Source organism: Podarcis bocagei (genome assembly GCF_964188305.1).
Source record: "Podarcis bocagei genome assembly, chromosome: 6".
NCBI classification, from domain to species: Eukaryota; Metazoa; Chordata; class Lepidosauria; order Squamata; family Lacertidae; genus Podarcis; species Podarcis bocagei.
In genome coordinates this window covers 76163254-76182425 of record NC_138130.1, presented here as the reverse complement: position 1 = coordinate 76182425, position 19172 = coordinate 76163254, and the positions used below count along the sequence as shown (strand labels likewise).

The window sequence follows — 19172 nt, the reverse complement described above, 5'->3', positions numbered from 1 at the left end:
ATAGTCCTGTTGCGATTCTGCATTATTTGTTGCTGCGGCAGTGAGCGCCTTCCGTTTCCCCCACCCTTGTAAAAATCAAAGCTTTGCTGGCATTCCTGTTGCTCCTCCCCATAGGGCTTGCCCTGCACAGCACAAACGTTACACTGAAATAATTCCCCCTCCCGATTACCAGATAAATAATTACGCAACCTCCCCTGGGACTGAAGGCATTTGCTGATTGGTTCCATGTTTTATTGATTAGAGTGCTGTGATGAATCTGCCCCGGAGGAGCCAGCGTCTGGCTGTAAGCAGACGGTCGTCAATGTGCAGAATTATAACGAGTCCTGGCATTCAAGGGCCACCACACACAGGGAGAGCAAACAGGTGGACCACACTGCCTCCCAAGGAAGGGAGGAGGGAACAAAAGCTCAAAGAGAGAGCCACTGCTCAGTCTCTCCCTCTGCCCCCCCACATGACTTTCTGACAGGAAATGGGGACCAGTCCTTAAAGGGAGGCTGATAACTTTTTCAGTAGCTTGTGATCCATTCCTTAGTGGGAGAAACAGTCAGTTACCAGCAAAAACAGATATCAATCCCAACTCCACCTTCTTCAACTCAGTGTGATGCTGGAGGCGGATTGCTGTTTGTTCCAATTCCACAGTAAAGAGTGTGCTTTCCAGGATTAAGCTGTGGGGCAAACTGATCATAGCTGTGCTTTCTAACCACAAGACAAGATGAAGTGTGGATGAACCCTAATTTGCATGATAATGAAACTTATATGAGGAAAACATTTTCATCTATAAATCCTTTGAATAGCTTGCATCCTACATACTGCAATGACCCCCTACTCTCCTGTGCTCCGGATCAGGGCCTTAACCACACCATCCATGACTTACGGGGAGTTGAGGGATTTCTTAGTAGCTGTCACACAACACTGACTGAGTACAAACAAATGAATCTGAGGTTTGCCCTCCCATCTCAAAGTAACTTGGTTGTGTCTATCTTCTAGGTTGTGTGTATCATATTTGGCATATAAGATAGATAGATAGATAGATGATAGATAGATAGATAGATAGATAGATAGATAGATGATAGATAGATAGATAGATAGATAGATAGAGATAGATATAGATAGGTGATAGAGATAGATAGTAGGTGGGTAGATTAGATAGCCTTATGCTTTAAAAAGCAACATATTGTTGTACTTTTCCTAAAATCCTTGCCAGGCAGGCTATTCATTGTGTGTGTGTGTGTGTGTGTGTGTGTGTGTGTGTGTGTGTGTGTACAGTGGTACCTCAGTTTTCAAACGTCTCCATTGACAAACATTTCGTTTTTTGAAAGCCATAAACCCGGAAGTAAATGCTTCGGTTTTCAAACATGCTTCGGAAGTTGAACATGCCACTCAGCTTCCATGTTGAGTTTTCCGTATTGAGTATTCCGTATTGAGTTTTTGGTTTTCAAACGTTTCATAACTCAAACGGTCTTCTGGAATGGATTACATTCGAAAACTGAGGTACCACTGTATATATGTGGATACAAATCTGAACTCAAAATATTGAGGGGTTGGACTCCAAAAGGAGATAATGGACAGGATTCACTTAACAAGCCCCGTTGGCAGAAGCCCTGCGCAAGGACTTCCGTTTTTGTGATGCAGTTCTCCAGTTCCCAGTTGGTCTGAGAACCCCTGGAACATTATGTGTGGGAAGAAGAGGGGGGTCGTTCTGTCTGGCAAGCGACAATGCATATGCAAATGGAATATTTGTCATGTCAAATTCCACCCAACGGCATTTCTCTCTCCTTCGTATATCTACTCATCTCTGGAATTGGTTATAAGGCATTTTTGGGTTTCCTTGGGTAAGTTAAAGTGACTAACAAATTTAATAAACAATAATAAATAATAAGAGCAACACATCTTAACTACTCCCATTCTGATTTCTCCTGGCAGGAGACACAAAAAATACAGGGACAGGGGAGACGGACCTTATCTGCTAGAGTGTGGTTTTTCCTTTGTATTTATCTTCTTGTATAGTTTGTATGTAATCCCCCACCCCCTATTTTTTGTCTTCTTTCTCTCGTCCCATAGGACCTGGTACAGGGATAGCAGGCAATGGATCAATGTGTCTGGCCGTACCACTGTGGCTCTTGGCAGCTTCCGTGCTCTGCCTACTCAGCAAATGTTAATAACATCCGAATTTTAAAAAAGGAAAAAAAATATAAAAAACCCAGCAACAACAAGAACAACAACACACAAAGCAAAACAAAAATATGTGTCATACAGGAGACAGAGCAAGAGAGAGAGCGAGAGAGAGAGAGAGAACGGGGGAAGGACAGTTTCTTTCACAATTTTATGTGTGTACCGCAACAAAGGGGGAAAATTTCAGTGAAGAAGATTCAGCAACATTTATTCCAACAAACTGTTAAGTCACTGACCACCCAGGAGTAAGGAAGCCTAGATGGATCACTCTATGGAGACTGGATCCTGCCAAGGATGCCAAGATGCTGTAAAAAAGAAATATCAACAATGAAATTATTGTTATTCTCTCCATTCCCTCATATCATTTCCTTCCTTCCTTCCTTCCTTCCTTCTTTCCTTCCTTCCTTCCTTCCTTCCTTCCTTCCTTCCTTCCTTCCTGGAAAGAGATGGCCTTTGCTTTGGTGTTGATAGTCACAACATTTTGATTGGCATGCTCATTTCTTAAACTGATACTTAACCTTTTCAGATTTCCAGCAAACAGTGATGCAAATTTCTGTAGCATACTGGTGTCCCATGAAGAAACTCCATGTGGTCCTTTGTTTGCTGCTTCCCCTATTAAGCTCTCCCATATTTTCCTTTGTACCGTAAGCCCACAATGTTTTGATTATGCTGAAACATACCAACATTACTCATCTGCCCTCTTGTTCTTAACAGGCCTCGCTTTCTCTCATAAGTGTGTGTGTGTTCACAAATGGCAGGCATGGGTGTATCTGTGTGCGTGTCTCTCTCTCAAAAGCATGCAAAGGGGGCAGCCCCTGTGTACATAAGCTCATCATGCTGTAGATAATGACTTGCTGTGTACATGAGTTCAAACATTAGTTTGGTGTGAACGCAGGGGAGCAAGGACATGAGCAAAGTCTTCCCCAGCAAAATTTTGCCTCAACTTATTTTTGTGATCCCAGTTTTGAGGAGCTGATCCTTAGCCTTCTCCTGTTCTCCAGCTGAATTCATCATGGTAGCTTTCAAATGGAACGCATATATTGTCCCTGTTTAACTCTTCAGTTTCTTTTATCAGAGCAGGACTGGCGAGCCTCCAAGGCCATAGATAGCCGAGTCCCAAAGAGGCTGCTGAATGAATTATATGAAGATTTGAGGGTGTCAAAGTCTGGAATGAGAGAAGGTTGAATGAGATTAGATCTATTACATCTCACAATGTGGACAAATGTTTGGTAAATTTCTTGTAATTGCACAGCCCATTGTCCCAAAGGCTTGTTCTGTCCACTGCCCTCAGGCAAGGCAGCATCAGGATCTGAGCTAAGTGGCTTGGTCAAGGCCAAGCAGGCTCTGTGCATAAAAGACCAGTGGTCTGGAGTCAAAGAAATGAGGGAAACCAACAGAAGCCAGTAGGTTCATCAGAAGGTCCAGGAAGCCAGAGAGATTAACTTCAGGACAAAGAGAAGAGTTCCTGAAGAAAGACTGCTGCAACCTACAGATCAGAGTTTCCCAAATTTGGGTCTCCAGCTGCTGTTGGACTACAACTCCCATTCTCCCTAGCTAGCAGAACCAGTGGTCAGGGTAGATGGGAACTGTAGTCTGAAAACAGCTAGAGATCCAAGTTTGGGAAACCCTGCTGTAGATAGTCAACAAACGATTTTGCACCAGCCACTGCTACTTACAGCATGTGTAGCTTGGCTACACAAAGCCCTAGCATTGCTCTATCCCTTGGTCTTTATCCTCCAGCCTTTTTGCTATGCTTAATTTGCACTGGTGGGCATCTTTTCTGTGTGTGAACTGAAATAGACGGGGTCAAAGTCAGGTGACTGACCCTGGAACTGGGAGATCTCAGACTTCATAGGATGACTAGAGGAAAGCAAAAAACCAATAGAGTGACCCCCTCTCCATTAGGGATTTTATCTCACAATGGTTCTAAAATTATTAATTTTGTGGTTAGTAACCATTATGACCCCTGATCCTGATCAGCTTTCCATTATTCCCCCTCTGATTAGAAATATCAGGAGGTGCACTGTACTCAACACTCAGCAATACATAGCCATTCTATAAAGCCAACTTTCTTATGACTATGGTAAAAACAAATAGAAATCTGCCAGAAAGAACAAAGCATTTCTAGCACTACCATCATTTTGACTTTATACCCTTCAAATAACCAGAAATACACTTAGAAAGTTTCTATGGTTTAGAACTTAGGAAAGCCATCTCCCAAAACCTGAGCAGAGGTCTCCTTGCAAAAGGAAGTTTAAAAAAGGGTTGACAGGCAACTACTATCCACTTGATTTTTTTAGTGTAAACTTTTTCTCTTTTATTTTTTACTGTGCTTGGCTCTTGGCATTCCTACCACAAAAGTAATCCAAGTGCAGGAGATTAATTGGACGCTCATTATAAATTGCAGATGGAGATGGAGAAGAGATTGTGTGTCTCAAGCCAGGTCACTAAGAGGGGTCTGTGCATCCCTGGTGTGAGTTGGAACCTTATCTTTCAGTAATTGAGTCACCTTTGTTTATTTCAGTACTTTACTTGCATTGGTTTGTCATTGAAAATTGGGAGGATATGAAACTAACAGTTGCCTGTAATTCCCATTCCTGATGCCAAATATCTTAGAAAGGGCAAGCTTAACTACTTATGAATTCCTGGCCCAAAGAGGCTGCCTGCAATTTTTAGAAGTTGCAAGTGTAACTGGCAGCAAGAATATAACATGAACATAATATGCCCATGTCGTGTGTTGATTAAAGGAAAACAAGTGCCCTTCATAGCTTATTGTCAAACCCATGGTAAAAGTACCAGCCTTTTGCCCCAGCCACAGATTTGGTTAGACCTCACAAGTGCAATGCAATTGCATGGTCTCAGTTTATCCATAAAAGGAGTGGGTTCTGAAAAACAACACTAAGATTGATATAAATGCTTCTTTCTCTTTGGGGAATTGTAGATTCCTCATCTACAAGGATGCAGTGGGAGGGATGCAGGAACTGCATAAGGGAAATCTACTCTTCTAAATTGCCCAGTTCCACATCCATAGTTTTCATTCCACTGAATTGCTAAGCAACAAATATCTCCTTTTCTCAATCATTTCAATACAGTATAACTAAACTGTGCCATCAGCAGTTGTAGAAGCTGAGTGGTTCTAACCTGTAATGCAATTCCTGTATTAGCAAAAGTGGTCATTTACGGTTTGGAAATACAGATGTAAAGTGTGTGTGTGTGTGTGTGTGTGTGTGTGTGTGTACATGTGTGTATGCATGCTCTCACACATGCATTAAGTCCTTCCTTTTACTATAATGAGTACCAGCCGTTTACAAAAAGCTCCCTGTAGCTCCATGCCCACACAGCAAGACAGCTCTCACCTTGATCAACAGCATGGCAGAATCCCCTCCTGCTGCTTTAGCGATTTATTTTCGCTGAGGTCTGCAGTTTGGGACAGACTCAGGCAGTCAATTAAGCAGCCATCCAGGCTTCTCAGTACCATCCTTCCAAGACTTGCAATTTACCGTTAGACAGTTAGTATTCTGTAGAGGTAGGAAGCAGAACAGAGAAGTAAGGGGTGGTTGGAGGGTGAGATACAGACAGGAGAGAGCATTCAGCTCTTGGGGAATACCCAACACTGAATTTTGCTACAGTGGCATGGGTCTGACGAGAAATAAATTTACAAAGCAATCCTTCCCACATGCACACATTGTGTGCCTTGCAAAAAGGCAAAAACTGCTGCTGCTGCTCAGATAGAATAAATCTCCAAACCACAGTTTAGTTTCAGAGAGAGCGAGAGAGCGCTTCCTCGTCACTCACATAGAAAATTGCTCCTCATCCGTTTGTTTCGCAAGTAAGGCTGAAAGCCTATGGTCCCTAGGAGGGCATCAAAGAGGACAATTCAGAGTGGGATGAGCCTCCCTCTCTGACAGCAGTAGCTCCTTCAGTGCTCTGACCCGACTGATATCAGAGCTCCAGTGTTGAAAGGGCCAATAGGGGTTGTGCTGAGAAGCAGTCGGGGTCTGAAAGATCCTGAGCCCTCCCAGTCAACTTCCAAAAGTCTCTAAACCTCTCTCTCCACTTTCTCTCCCTTTGGAAACAGTGGGAAGAAATGTTAAACTAACACGCAAACAAGCAAACCTGAGGTCTGGAAACGGAGCAATATAAAAGGTGCCTCTTCCCTCACTTCCATCCTTCTGGCAAAGCCTGGTAGGGCATTGGCTGAAGTAGTTAAACCACATCTCGTTTCACACACACACCCTTAGGGTTGCAACCTAAGTGTCCCAGACCACTACTGCAGGAAGCTACCATGTGGTCACCAAACTGGATCATCCCAAATGGAATCCTCCACATAAGTTCTGCTTTCTGAAAACTGTCTGAACAAAAGTGCTGCTAGTGATTTGGCCAACACTTCAAAAAGGTGTGCTAGTTGTGTGTGTGTGTGTGAGAGAGAGAGAGAGAGAGAGAGAGAGAGAGAGAGAGAGAGAGAGAGAGAGAGAGAGAGAAGCTGTTTGGGTGAAAAAAATCCACTGTGACTTGGGCTGGTATTAATTGCGCCAGCAAAAACACATGGCTTCTGGTAGTATGCTGTTTACAGAACTGGCATAAATATCTAGTAGCAAGGGATAAGGTTTATTTGCCAGGCTTATACATATAAATTCATGCAATGAAATCCTGCCATGATCATGAGAGTAAAAATACATATGTAACTGCATAGGAGGAAATGACTCCGGGGATGTGATTTTAAGTGGGAAAGTGATGGATAAGGAAAGTGTTGAGTACCCCACTGGTTATCTACTCCAAATTGCTCCTTCTGAATCTGTTTTTTTTTTTTTCTTCCCCATACAAGAAGCAGCTGCTGGGATTTTATTGCACATTTGCATGTAAAATGCCCCTCTACCCTGAGCTTTAAAGATAAATTTGTCAATGTTCCTGAGTTTTATTTTCAGACCTGAAACAACTTACCCTTCCCAAAACTACTGGTATTGAAACTTGCCAGAAGTCAGATATATGATTCCCTATATAATTAATTGGTTCATTAAGAAATTAATTGCCTTATACAAAAAGTCTCAATGAAATAAATAATGCACACAAAATATGAAATATACAAATTTTTAAAATGCAATAGCAGGAACCCACTACAACTGATAGAATTGTATCTGTAATTTGTATTTTAGTTATTGTGCATTGCCTTCTAAAATTTTGTGAAAGGTGATGAATAAGCGAAATAAATAAAACAAATAATAGTAGTATAGGGATTCAGTAGCTGAAAATAGGAGTCAGGAAGGATTCATTTCATAATAACAAAGGAAGTCCAGAATACCAGGAACTTGAGACAAAATAGTTGGGGATGGGGGTAGATTTCTCTCTGGGTTTCAAGTGAGAAATATATTATTGTTCTGTTTTAACCCCTTGCTCATTCCAGCTGGAAATGTAGAATGGGGGGAGGGGGATCCAAACACACACAAACACACACACACACACACACACACACACACACACACTTACTTCCATTCTTTCTGAGAAACATCCATCACAATGAAGGAAAATTCTGGGACAAAGCACCCTAAATAGAAGGTTTCTTTAATAATAATTAAAAAAGAAAAAAGAAACTGCAAGCTCCTTCACTGTCCTCCCTTTTCTCAAATTGAGCTTCTCCAGTGAGGTACTTGCCGTTGAGAAAGGGAGAAGAAGCGATGTTGAACTCTTGAGGTCCGTCCCCCTCAAATTAAGCAGTTGTCTTCCTGACAGTTCCAGATAGGTTCTTTCAGTGGATTTCAGACCTCATACACAGAGTCCTACATCACCCTCAGTTTATATGCTCATCAAATAAGATTATCCCTCGACAATCCAATTATAATATCCTTATTTTATTTTATTTTATTTTATTTTATTTGTAGCAACATTGGAAAAGTGAGGGAAAATTTTACGTAGGAACAGGGTGGTAGGGGGGGAAAGGAAGAGAAAGGGGTGCTTGGATGTACTTGTCTACCACAGATACAAATTCCATTTCCTCATCCCTAGTGGCTGGTTTGCAATCCATTTTTTTCATGCAGAAAAGTTGTCAGAAGATCACTTTTCCCCTTCACTTTGCGATAGCGAAGTGGTCCTTCTGTAATATGGCCTTCTGAAATAAGCCCACAATTTACTTTTAGCATTTTTCAGAATCTGGATAATTTTACTGTGAAACGATGCTATTTTACCAGCCCAAAAATGAAGGGAAAATTCACTTTCTGGTGACTTTTGCAACCATGGGTGCTCTTTTCCCTGTGATTTAAAGCTCCATCCCTAGTAACTGTTGTTTAAAATGATGAGTCCTGGGAGCAACCAGGACTGGTAAATGTGCTATAAGGACAGCCTTGGAGTCCTCATAGGAGTCCCAGTCTCCACTCATGGTGAATTCTACAGCTGTGTTCCAACACGAGGCAGAGAGGACAGGCAGATAAGTAGGCCATGCCAGCTTCCCTGCCACCCCCTACTAAACAATGATATTAAGAGAGGTATTTGGATACCCAGAAACTATTTGCGGACAAAAGAAATTTCAGCTAGGAAGGGAGATAGCTTAGGAACTGAAAAGAGCATCTTGTGATGTATCTGTTCCCTCCAACCCCAGTCAGATATTAAGAAAGTCAAGGTGAAGGACAACTGGAATAATGGATAATTCAGTGATATCTGGACTGCATATCAGAACCACCAGTGCATTTGCAGAAATACCTGGAGGTATTGACTGAAAACCATGATGAGCAAGCAAGACTTAAGTCTCTGTGTGACTTGGTGACTGCAAGCCATACATCTGCTCCTGAAATGGAGTTAAGCTTCTGCTTTGGTGATTCTCATAACTGTTGGCTCTTCTCATCCCTTTGTCAGGACTTTTGGGATGTGAGCACACCAACCCAGTAGAACTTCTGGTCTATTGGGCAAGAAGCTAAACCACATTCATCCCCCCGCCCCCAAAGTGCAGAATCCCTCATCACTAACATTGTTCTGTGTCAATGCCATATCTGCTCTTTAGCTTTGCTTTGGTTGGGTCATTCACATAAGTGTTGGGCTGAATGCACTGTTTGGTTATTGTAGAGTTGCTGATAAACACTGTGCTACTGGCAGCAATGTGTGTTTTTTTAGGAAAAGAAGACTCAAATCTTATGTTTTTTAAAGTATACTTGTAAAATAACAAAAAAACGAAAACACAGGGTTTTCCTTAGACAGGAGAAGATGGGCTGAAGCAGGAAACAGGAGAAAACCGTCAGACTTCATGGCTGGAACAAAGGAGTAGGAATCAAAATCCCCCAAGCCCTCTGCCCCTGACTCATTATGGCACCTTGGCCAACACTTTAATCTGTTCTATGCCCAAGCTTCTCCTCTGTGTAATATGAAAGTATTCAGAGGCACTTTCAAAGAAAGCTTGCATGGGAGTCACAAAGCTTTTAGCATTCTCTAGTTAATGAGAGAATGGCGGGTGGTACTTGTTTTGGAGGAATAAGAATTATTTAGTTTTTTTGTCCCTACTCTGGAAACTCAAATGTTGCTTTTGTGCTTCCTGAGAGGAACTGAACATCCTCAGTTCTCACTGTACCCTGAACACTTCTGTTTTGTTTTCCATTAAGGCCACTAGGTGTTCCCGGGAGTCAGAAAGAGCAAGTAACTTTATGGTGGGGCATTATGGTGTTTCCACTCTTTCCTCTCGTGTGGTCCCTGCTTCCCTGTTTCCTTTCCCCCCCTCACAGCCCTAAAAAAAAAAAAAGCTACAGCCTGTCACCGTGCCTGCGTGGTGATTCAGAAGGGGACACCAGTTCCTCAAGACTGTAGGTGTAATCGTGTTTGATTGATGGAAGTTTAACATTTAGTGTTATAAAAACAAAAATACAAAAAAAGATTGTATTTCTTCTACAAGTTTGTAAATATACGAGAGTGACATGAAATGTCCTGTAACATCCATTCAAAGGAAGAAACACTTAGGTATTAAGATGACCCATTACTTGCTAGCAGATTTCTAACTTTTCCCCAAGTGACTGAGGCTTAAAAGGAGTGGGAGGCTTGCCTCTTCCACAGCATACCGAGAGAGCATGGAGGCAGCCATCTTGGAACATGCGAACTCCAAGCATGATTGGAGCACACCATCATTTGTATGTGTCTTGCTATGCAGCAAAAGAGTCAGCTACATATGCCTTTAAACTACCAAGGAGGTAGGTCTGAGGGTCACTGTGTACCTTGACAGCTTGATTATTTCCAGCCCACAGCCTTGGAGTTCATAGATCATAAATCAAAAGCTCTCTCCCCAACATGTTGTGTGCATATTTGATCCTTTTAAGGGGTACCAATTCTGAAAGTCAAGGATACAGTTTTGACACCAATGAAGGCAATGGGAGTTTGGTCAATGACTTCAGTGGAAGTTAAGCTTTTATGCCTTTAATTCAGTATTAACTAAGCAAATGTCATCGTTTTCATCATGCCTCTAGATCACTAAAAAAAAAAGACATATAATATTTGAGGCCACACCAGCGTTTTCAGGGGATTAACGGACATTGAATAACGGGGGCAGAGACAGGCTGAGATGCCTTTGCTTTCAGCCACACCAAAGGAGACCTCCACACATCATCATGTACTGTAATTCCTTTACACCTTCTCATGAAATATTCCAAGTGAATGGAAAGGACATAACTCCTTCTGTACACTTGCTAGTACAATCTGCTGCAACAGTTCTAACTCCATCGAGTGCCACAGTTGACGTCCTCATTGCACCTGATATCACACCAAACTACAAACATCCAGATGTCCTGTGAATGTAAATTTCTGGGTTGTTCCTTGTGGGATGCGAGATACGGACGCTTTCAGTCTCCCTTTTGAGAGGGAATATATATTTCACTCTTGCTTCAAATTCACAGAAACATGGAAATAAATCTTTCACAGGAATGATGATCGGAAAGGTTTTTGAAGTGGAAAGCATGTGGTTTCTGGAGAATAAAATTTTGGTCAGGTGTTCAGTGACTTTCAAAAAAAAACTATGCAAGACTGTAACCCTTGCATGCATATGCATTAACAAAAGGTGATTGAAGAGGGGAGAGGGAAAGGAAATACCCAAGTTTTTGTTTGTTTGTTTATAGAGATATATAAGGATGCCATCTGTTCATGGGCTACATAGAGAATTTCCCCCTCTTGTGAATGACAAGTATGTGTATTTCAGAGAGGCTGCATTTATCTGTCCCTTTAAAGATCTGAAGACGTACAGTGATCCTGATGGGAAAGTGTGATATCTTTAAATGCTTAGTTATTGCTGTGGATGTTAATCTTAGCAAATAAACCAGAATCTGTGAAAGGCATCTTCCTCTCTTGAGAAGTAATTAGCCAGTGGTGGTAGAGAAGGAAGGTCACATGTTAGAAGGACAAGAATGACTTGAGCCAGTCCACGCAAGGTTGTCCACCAAGCACGTCAACGGAACCAGTCAATGCAGAACTTATTTCCCCTAAGTGATGTGGTGCCTTCAGTTAATTGAGATGCCATCCTCCAAGCACCACAAAAGAAACCTTCACAAGTTATGCTACAGAATGCATCCCATCCTACAGAAAGATTTTATTTTTTTAATGTAGATGGCATGGTAAACAAAAAGCCATTTTGAATTCAGATGCTAGTTCCTGGAAATAAAGGTATATAATTAAGTGTGTGAAACAATTGGCCTTGTGAATTAACCATGCACACTGCCCTGTTCATGTATGCCAGGTACAATAGATACCACCCTGAGTTCTTTGACTAAAGGGTGAAATGAAAATGTAAAATAAAATATAAAATGCCGCTCAATGCGATATCTTGATAGGCTTGCAGGAAATTCAAAAAAGTATCGAGCATCTCCTGTGAAAGTGACTTGTGGGGTTAGAAATATGTCCTCTGCCTTGGTTGCTTCTGTAATTCCTAGTAGCTCAATTAACTCCTAAGGGTTGGATCCAGAGTGTTAGATCCCACTGAAATTAATGGGACTTCTGTTGAGTCATGGTATAACTTGTCCCATTCATTTTAATGGGACCTAAGGACAACAAATGTCATCTAGATCCAACCCTGTGTGAAACAACCATAACCTACATGGAACAACAATATGCAAGGAACATGGCCACCTACTTTTCACTGAAAGCCTATCTCAAACTAGAGTGTTTTCCTTCTTCTGAAGTTGTTTCATTTGCTCCCCACTTTGGTCAAAGGCAGACATGCACTTGCACGGCGACACATGCAGATCCCACCACCACAACCCCTTCTGCTTCCTGAACTACGACCACCCCATTACCTCGCCCACCTTCTCCACCTTCCCCCATGGCACATGCAACCTGATACAGACTTGCTGGATGTGCTGTATAATAAAAGTCATAAGCTTTGTGGCTTGTGGTGAGCTCCTGCTAACAAGAAAAGGGTTATGCAGACCAGGGCAGGGAGAGGGTGGTAAAGTTGTCTCCAGCAACTACCGGCCTTTTCCATTCCCCCATCTGCAGCCAAATTTTTCCTTTGGGTCTCGGGGAGAATATTCAGTCCCTTCTTGCTGCACTGCTGGGCAGTTAGAATTCTCCTCATTAACAGTGTTATATACATATAAATATATATATATATCTATATCTTTATATATATTTTTCCCCAGCACCGTAGACATGATCTGAACTTCTCTTTAATGAAAACGAAAACACGGCCATTCTATTTTATTTTGTTTTGTTTTATTTCTGTCAGTTTTTCAACAAACAAACAAACAAACCTAGGTCTGTGGAAGAAAATTTTTAAAAGCGCAGTGTGTGTGTAAAAACAAAAAATGACAAAAGCTTTTTTTCTTTTTTTCTTTTCTCAATGTATTTAACTTCTGTTTTTGTGTCTCTGTTTATTTACATCTATGAATGCTCTGCTCTTTCTGTGGTCTTAAAAAAACCCCACAAAAAAACAAAAACGAAATAAACGTGAAAAGGAGGAGCTGAGTCTTCATTTCTTGTCATGTCTATGTTTATGGGGAGGGGCTGTGTCACAAAATGGAATGGGCAGGAATGGGGAAGAGAGCAAATTCACCCATCCCCCATACTGTTGCTACTGTTTACTGTTTATAAAGCTATTATATGAAGTGCTATACATCTCAATTGCACCATATTCACGAATAAAAGAAAATGACATTTTATTGTTTCATTAACTAACATCTATTTACAAGAATATCCTTCCACCTTGTTTCTGCTTCAAAGAAACTGGGAAGCCTGAATGTCTGTGATCACAGTCCAGAGAATGGTATGACTAAATCAGATTGAAATCCATCTGAGTTGCTCATTAAGGTAAAGGTAAAGGACCCCTGACAGTTAAGTCCAGTCATGAACGACTCTGGGGTTGCAGCGCTCATCTCGCTTTACTGGCCGAGGGAGCCGACGTTTGTCTGCAGACAGTTTTTCTGGCCAGCATGACTAAGCTGCTTCTGGCGAAACCAGAGCAGCACACGGAAACACCGTTTACCTTCCCGCTGGAGTGGTACCTTTTTATCTACTTGTACTTTGACTTGCTTTCGAACTGCTAGGTTGGCAGGAGCTGGGACTGAGCAATGGGAGCTCACCCCATTGCGAGGATTCGAACCGCCGACCTTCCGATCGGCAAGCCCTAGGTTCAGTGGTTTAGACCACAGCGCCACCCACGTCCCTGAGTTGCTCATAGGCAAGTGCTTATTTCAGTTGGGACCAAGACACTCCTGATTCTTGACTCCTCAGTTTGCGAAGCTAATCCATTGATTTCATGTCATCCCAACACAGAATTCAGGTTATTTTGTAATGGTGAAATAAGTCTGGATGATTATGTTTGATTGTGAATGTACAGGAAAGATACAACACTTTTGCTTCTATAAACCCACAGACACAAACAAAAACTTTGAGCTTTCTACACTACATTGACTATTTTCAGTGGGAAGGTATCATCGTTTCTTTTTTTCATCAAAAATATGTTACCAAACATGCATTACAGCAGCTGTTCACTCCCCGGTGAAAAGAAAAAACACTTTCATGGATCCAGACAGCAATTAAGACAAGCTCCATCCATTGGGCATGATTATGCAGTTGGCTAAAGCCATGGATTCTGGGAGGTGCAAAGTGGCAGAAAGCTCTTGGAGGACAGCCTGCCCTTCACTCCCTAAGCTAGCCTAGTACTGCCCTCAGGGGTGATTGATGATACTGTCACATAGGGATGGGGAGGGATTTGATAAACTCACCTTCCAAGGCTGGATCACCCAATATGCACTGCTTGGATCAGATGTTGGTCCACCTCAGAATCCTCAGTTCTGCCAGATTCCATGATGAAATGGGCTGAGGGTTGAGTATCCCCTTTCCCCTTTCCCCTTTCCCCTTTCCCCTTTCCCCTTTCCCCTTTCCCCTTTCCCCTTTCCATTCCTTTTCTATTACTGCCAGCCACCTAGAGGTGTAGCTAGTGTGCAGGACACCTACTACCATGCATATTGAAATGGCCCCTGGGAGTGATGGGACCTGATGACATGCTGTTTGTCATGAACCGGAAGAACAATGTGGAGGAGGAAGAGGAGGGAAAGGATCCCTGCAAGGGGTGTAGCTGGGACTGGGACACACCAGGGCAAGCTGAGGATTGGGACAGAGAGTTTGGTGTAGTAAGTACTCATAGGGTGACAGAGAATGACGAGGGGATAGGGCAGCGGTTCTCAACCTGTGTGTCCCTAGATGTTGGACTACAACTCCCATCATCCCTGAGCTCTGGCCTTGCTAGCTAGGGGTGATGGGAGTTGTAGTTCAACAACATCTGAGGACCCACAGGTTGAGAAAGGCTGGGATAGGGGGTCAGTGCACAGGAACCAGAACAGCAGGACCCATCACCAGAGCTAGAGGAGCCCCTGTCTCCACAAACATGGTGGACTCTGAGGCATAAGGAGCAGAGGGTGAGGCAGGCAAGGGCACATAGTCCAGCTCCCTAGCTGGCCAGGTGGAGGTCGTTAGCTCTGGGAGGAGGTGTGGGATTTCTTAGCTGAAGTAGGCTTGGAACAGTTGAGGGTCACATCAAGCCCAGATGATGCAAACAGCATGCAGAGTATAAAAGGGCAGCAGAGTTGAGGTGGTGTCAGCTCAGCTGCCCATTCTGATGGACCTTTACCTGGATGCTCCTGGACTTCCACAGGACTGTGCTTTGGTTTAGACACGTGGATTGACCCTGGCCTGGGGACTTGACACCATGATTTCCCACCAGTTAGGCCAGGGGTTCAGGATACTCTTGCTCTCAGGGAGATTCTATGCACACACCATAGGAGCAATCATGTTTATTCCCTGTAGAATTTCCCTGAGAGTGACAGCATGGCTTCAGGTCTCATCGCTCCCAGAGGTTACTGCAAAAGTGTTTTGGAGATGCTCAGCAGCAGAATCCTATGGACTAGCTAGTCCTTTAGGCCAGAGGTGAGCAAAAGGTAGGTCAGGATGTACTGAAAGATCTATGGATAATTTGAAGTAGATCAGCAAGGATTTCTGGCTCCTAATAGTGTAACAAGGGCAACAACAAAACACCTCCCCATCCCAGTGTGTGAGTGTGCGTGTGCTTTGCATGCAAATGATCCCAGGTTTAATTCCTGGTGACTCCAGGTAGGGCTGGGGAAGACTATATCTTAAATCCTTAACTCATCGTTGGTTTTGCTCACTTGCTGTCATGGGCCAGTCACCATCTGAGGCTTCAAATATAATGTTTGAAGCTATACAGCTTCAAATATAATGTTTAAGTGTGTTTTAAGTGCATTATGCAAGTGCAACACTAGATGGCGATGGTGAGCTTATGGCAAATTCAAAATGTTTTTTTGAACAGCATTGTTGTTTTTTATATGTGTCTAGATTCCACCCAGCTCTCAGCCTAACCTGCCTCACATGGTGTCCAAGATGTTGGCTTTTTGCAGTATGGTAGCGCTGCAGAGAGCTTGCTGGGGAGATCATGCATTAAAAAGAAAGGACTCAAAAATAACTGAAAGAAGGTTTTAATAAGAAAAACAAAAACTCCATTTACACTAAATACATCAACAAACCAAACCAGACCCAACCACCAACCCATCCCCCAGGGTAATGGGAGAGCTAGGTGCTGCTCCTTATATACTACACCCAGATGCTGACACGCCTTAATCAAATACAACTCAGCAGCACCTGCTACGTTTCACAGCTGTAAAGCTGGGTCTTGTTAGTTTTCTCTGGCCCTTGCTCCGGCCCCTTAAAGACATACACATGAAGTGGAACAATGATGAACCTTTACATTTAAAGAAAAACCATTCAACATTTCCCCTGCGGTTCATCATTGTGGAACAAAAACATAAAGCATACTTTGTACATGTTTTTCATGTGTAACCTTTGGAAGTGCTTTAGTAAAAACGTCCGCAATTTGGTTGTCACCTGGAACATATTTAAATACAACCATTTCATCAGCAATTAGTTTCTTTATAAATTCTAAACGTAATCTTAAGACTCTAGTGCGCTGCGTATTGGTCTCTGAAGACAGGATAGCAAGTCCACTCTGGGAATCAAGGTAAACTTTTACTGGTAGTGTTACTTGCATCTGTAGGTCTGCAAATACTTGCAGATACCATTCTACATCACGAGTGGCTTGAACGCATGCACATAATTCACTCTCTGTTGTAGAGAGACAAATAATGGTTTGTGTCTGGGACTTCCATTCAAATGGACAACTGTTATAACAAAACACCATACCAGACACACCCCTGCAATTATTTTGTTCCACTGCATGAGATGCATCGCAGAAAATTTCAAAACCTTTGTCAATACATGTTGTAAACTGCAACCTATAATGTTTGGTATGTTTAAGGTACATTACCACTCTCTTAAGAGCAGAGAAACATTGTGTAGTGGGCTTTTCCACAAATTTTGCCAGAAAGTGAAAAGCATAAGTTATATCTGGTCTTGAGATTCTTTGAATGAAATTTAGCTTGCCTATAGCAGAACGATACAAAGTTTTGTTAGGAAATGGCTTATCTTCACCTGTAAAGGTGAAACCACACACCATAGGTGTTTCCTTCCTATTTGCATTTTCTAAACGTAGCATTTCAACTAGATCATCAATTTTTGCAGTTTGATGAACCAGAAAAGATCCATTTTTGCCTTTCTCAATTTGCATGGATAAGTAGTTTTTAGCTATGCCTAATTCCACCACATCAAATTTCTTCTGTAACTGTGAAACTACCTGTTCATATTCCTGTTTAGTTTTTGTAGAAATTAACACGTCATCAACATACACACATATTTTTGTTACAGAGTTTGCCCTTTCCTTTGTAAACACACAATTGTCTGCCTTTCCTTGTGAAAAACCAATATCTAGCAATTCTTTTGCTAAAGTTTGGTGCCAATTCCTTCCGCTTTGGTGCAGACCATAAAGGGATTTATTTAATTTGCATACCAAACCTTCAGCAGCGTCTATGCCTTCAGGAACACGCATAAAAATTTGTTCTTTTAAATCTGCAAACAAATATGCAGTTTTTATATCTAGGTGATAAACAGAATGTCCACGTTGTGATGCATCTTTTAACAAAAGCTTAACTGTTTCATATTTTACGCTTGGTGAATAGCACAAATCATAATCTTCGCCTGGAATTTGTTGAAAACCTCTAGCAACTAGTCTTGCCTTGTACCTTACAACTTCATTTTTTGTCATTCATTTTAACTCTATAAACCCATTTTGAATCAATAAGTCTCATATCTGGGGTTTGTGGTACAAGAGACCAAGTGTTATGCTCTTTTAAAGAAGCTATCTCAGAGTTCATAGCTTTATACCAATTTACAGCTTGGTGCTTAGGTAAATTCTGAACATCTTTGTAGCTTTTTGGCTCAAAAACCGCCTTATTGGCATACACAGTATTAAAGTGTTCATCTGCAAAACGTTGTGGCTTCTGCCTCTTTCTATCTGAACGTCTCAGTCCGGAAGGAGAGTCAGACTCCTCAGACTTAATGGGACTGAGTGAACTACTAGTTTCAGGTTGTAAATCATCATTGTCAGACTGAAGAGGTGCCTGTAGGCTAAGCTCATGGTCAGAAAACTCAAGAGAATCTAACCTCCCCTCGGGTGCCTGTGACTTTAAATCCTCAAACAAATTATCAGATTCAACAGGCTTTTTATCTTTTTCTATTAATTCAGAATCACCATTTCCTCCTGCTGCTGCTCCTGCTTCCTCTTCTTCCTCAGTATCATTTATACCATCAGTATCTTGGAAAACAGCAACCCCATTCCAATTTACAGTTTGTATCATGCTTCTGGTAATATGAAATTTGCCAGTTGCTGGTATGTAAATTCTGTACGCCCCCTGCTGGTAGCCCATTAATTTTCCCTGAACACTACGTTCACCCAATTTCTGCTTTGCGGGATAATGCATAATTACATCTGAACCCCAAATTGGTAGGTATTTCAGATTAGGGCGTTTTTTAAACAACTTCTCATAGGGGGTGACATCTAAACCAGAATGATAACTGCGATTTCTAACATAAGAAAAGGCATTGATTGCTTCAGCCCAAAAGTCTTTGGGCAGATTAGCATCGTGCAGATAAGTTTTAACCCCTGCCTGCAGGTCACGCTGCACAACTTCAACAAGCCCATTTTGCCAGGGACTTCGGGGGCAAGATAACTCATGAGTAGTCCCCTGCGCTTCCAGGAATTTCTCAAAATCTTCAGAAACAAATTCCCCACCCCGGTCAGAAAACAGGTTCTTAATAGGTTTGTTAAAGTGCGTTTTTACCCAGTTGCAAAAAACTTTGTACTTCTCAAATGCTTGGGACTTATCAGCTATTGCATAAGTCCAACAATATCTACTATACTGGTCTATCAGGGTAAGCCAGTACTTCGAACCTCCTAATGAGGGTGGGAGTGGCCCAACTAAATCACAATGTACACGCTCAAATGGCTCAGTTACTTTCCTATCTGAGCACCTACCCTTGCGTGCAACCTTCATCTTATTCTTGCAACAGGATAGACACTGCATAAAGAATTTACATGGTTTTAAGTTGAGGCCATTGACAATATTCTGTGTCTTAATTACATC

General features: G+C 42.0%; 1 protein-coding gene across 1 annotated transcript in view; it reads left to right on the top strand.

Moving 5' to 3' along the window:
• LSAMP (limbic system associated membrane protein) overlaps positions 1 to 13084 on the top strand; it is a gene marked incomplete at its 5' end in the record, with an annotated part of 261058 nt that extends 247974 nt beyond the window's left edge. Inside the window, one exon of the mRNA XM_081196939.1 lies at positions 2062 to 13084. Coding sequence (XP_081053065.1) covers positions 2062 to 2159 — 98 coding nt within the window. The 3' untranslated portion in view covers positions 2160 to 13084. The remainder of the gene's footprint in view (positions 1 to 2061) is intronic.
• Between the last annotated feature and the right edge of the window lie 6088 nt (positions 13085 to 19172).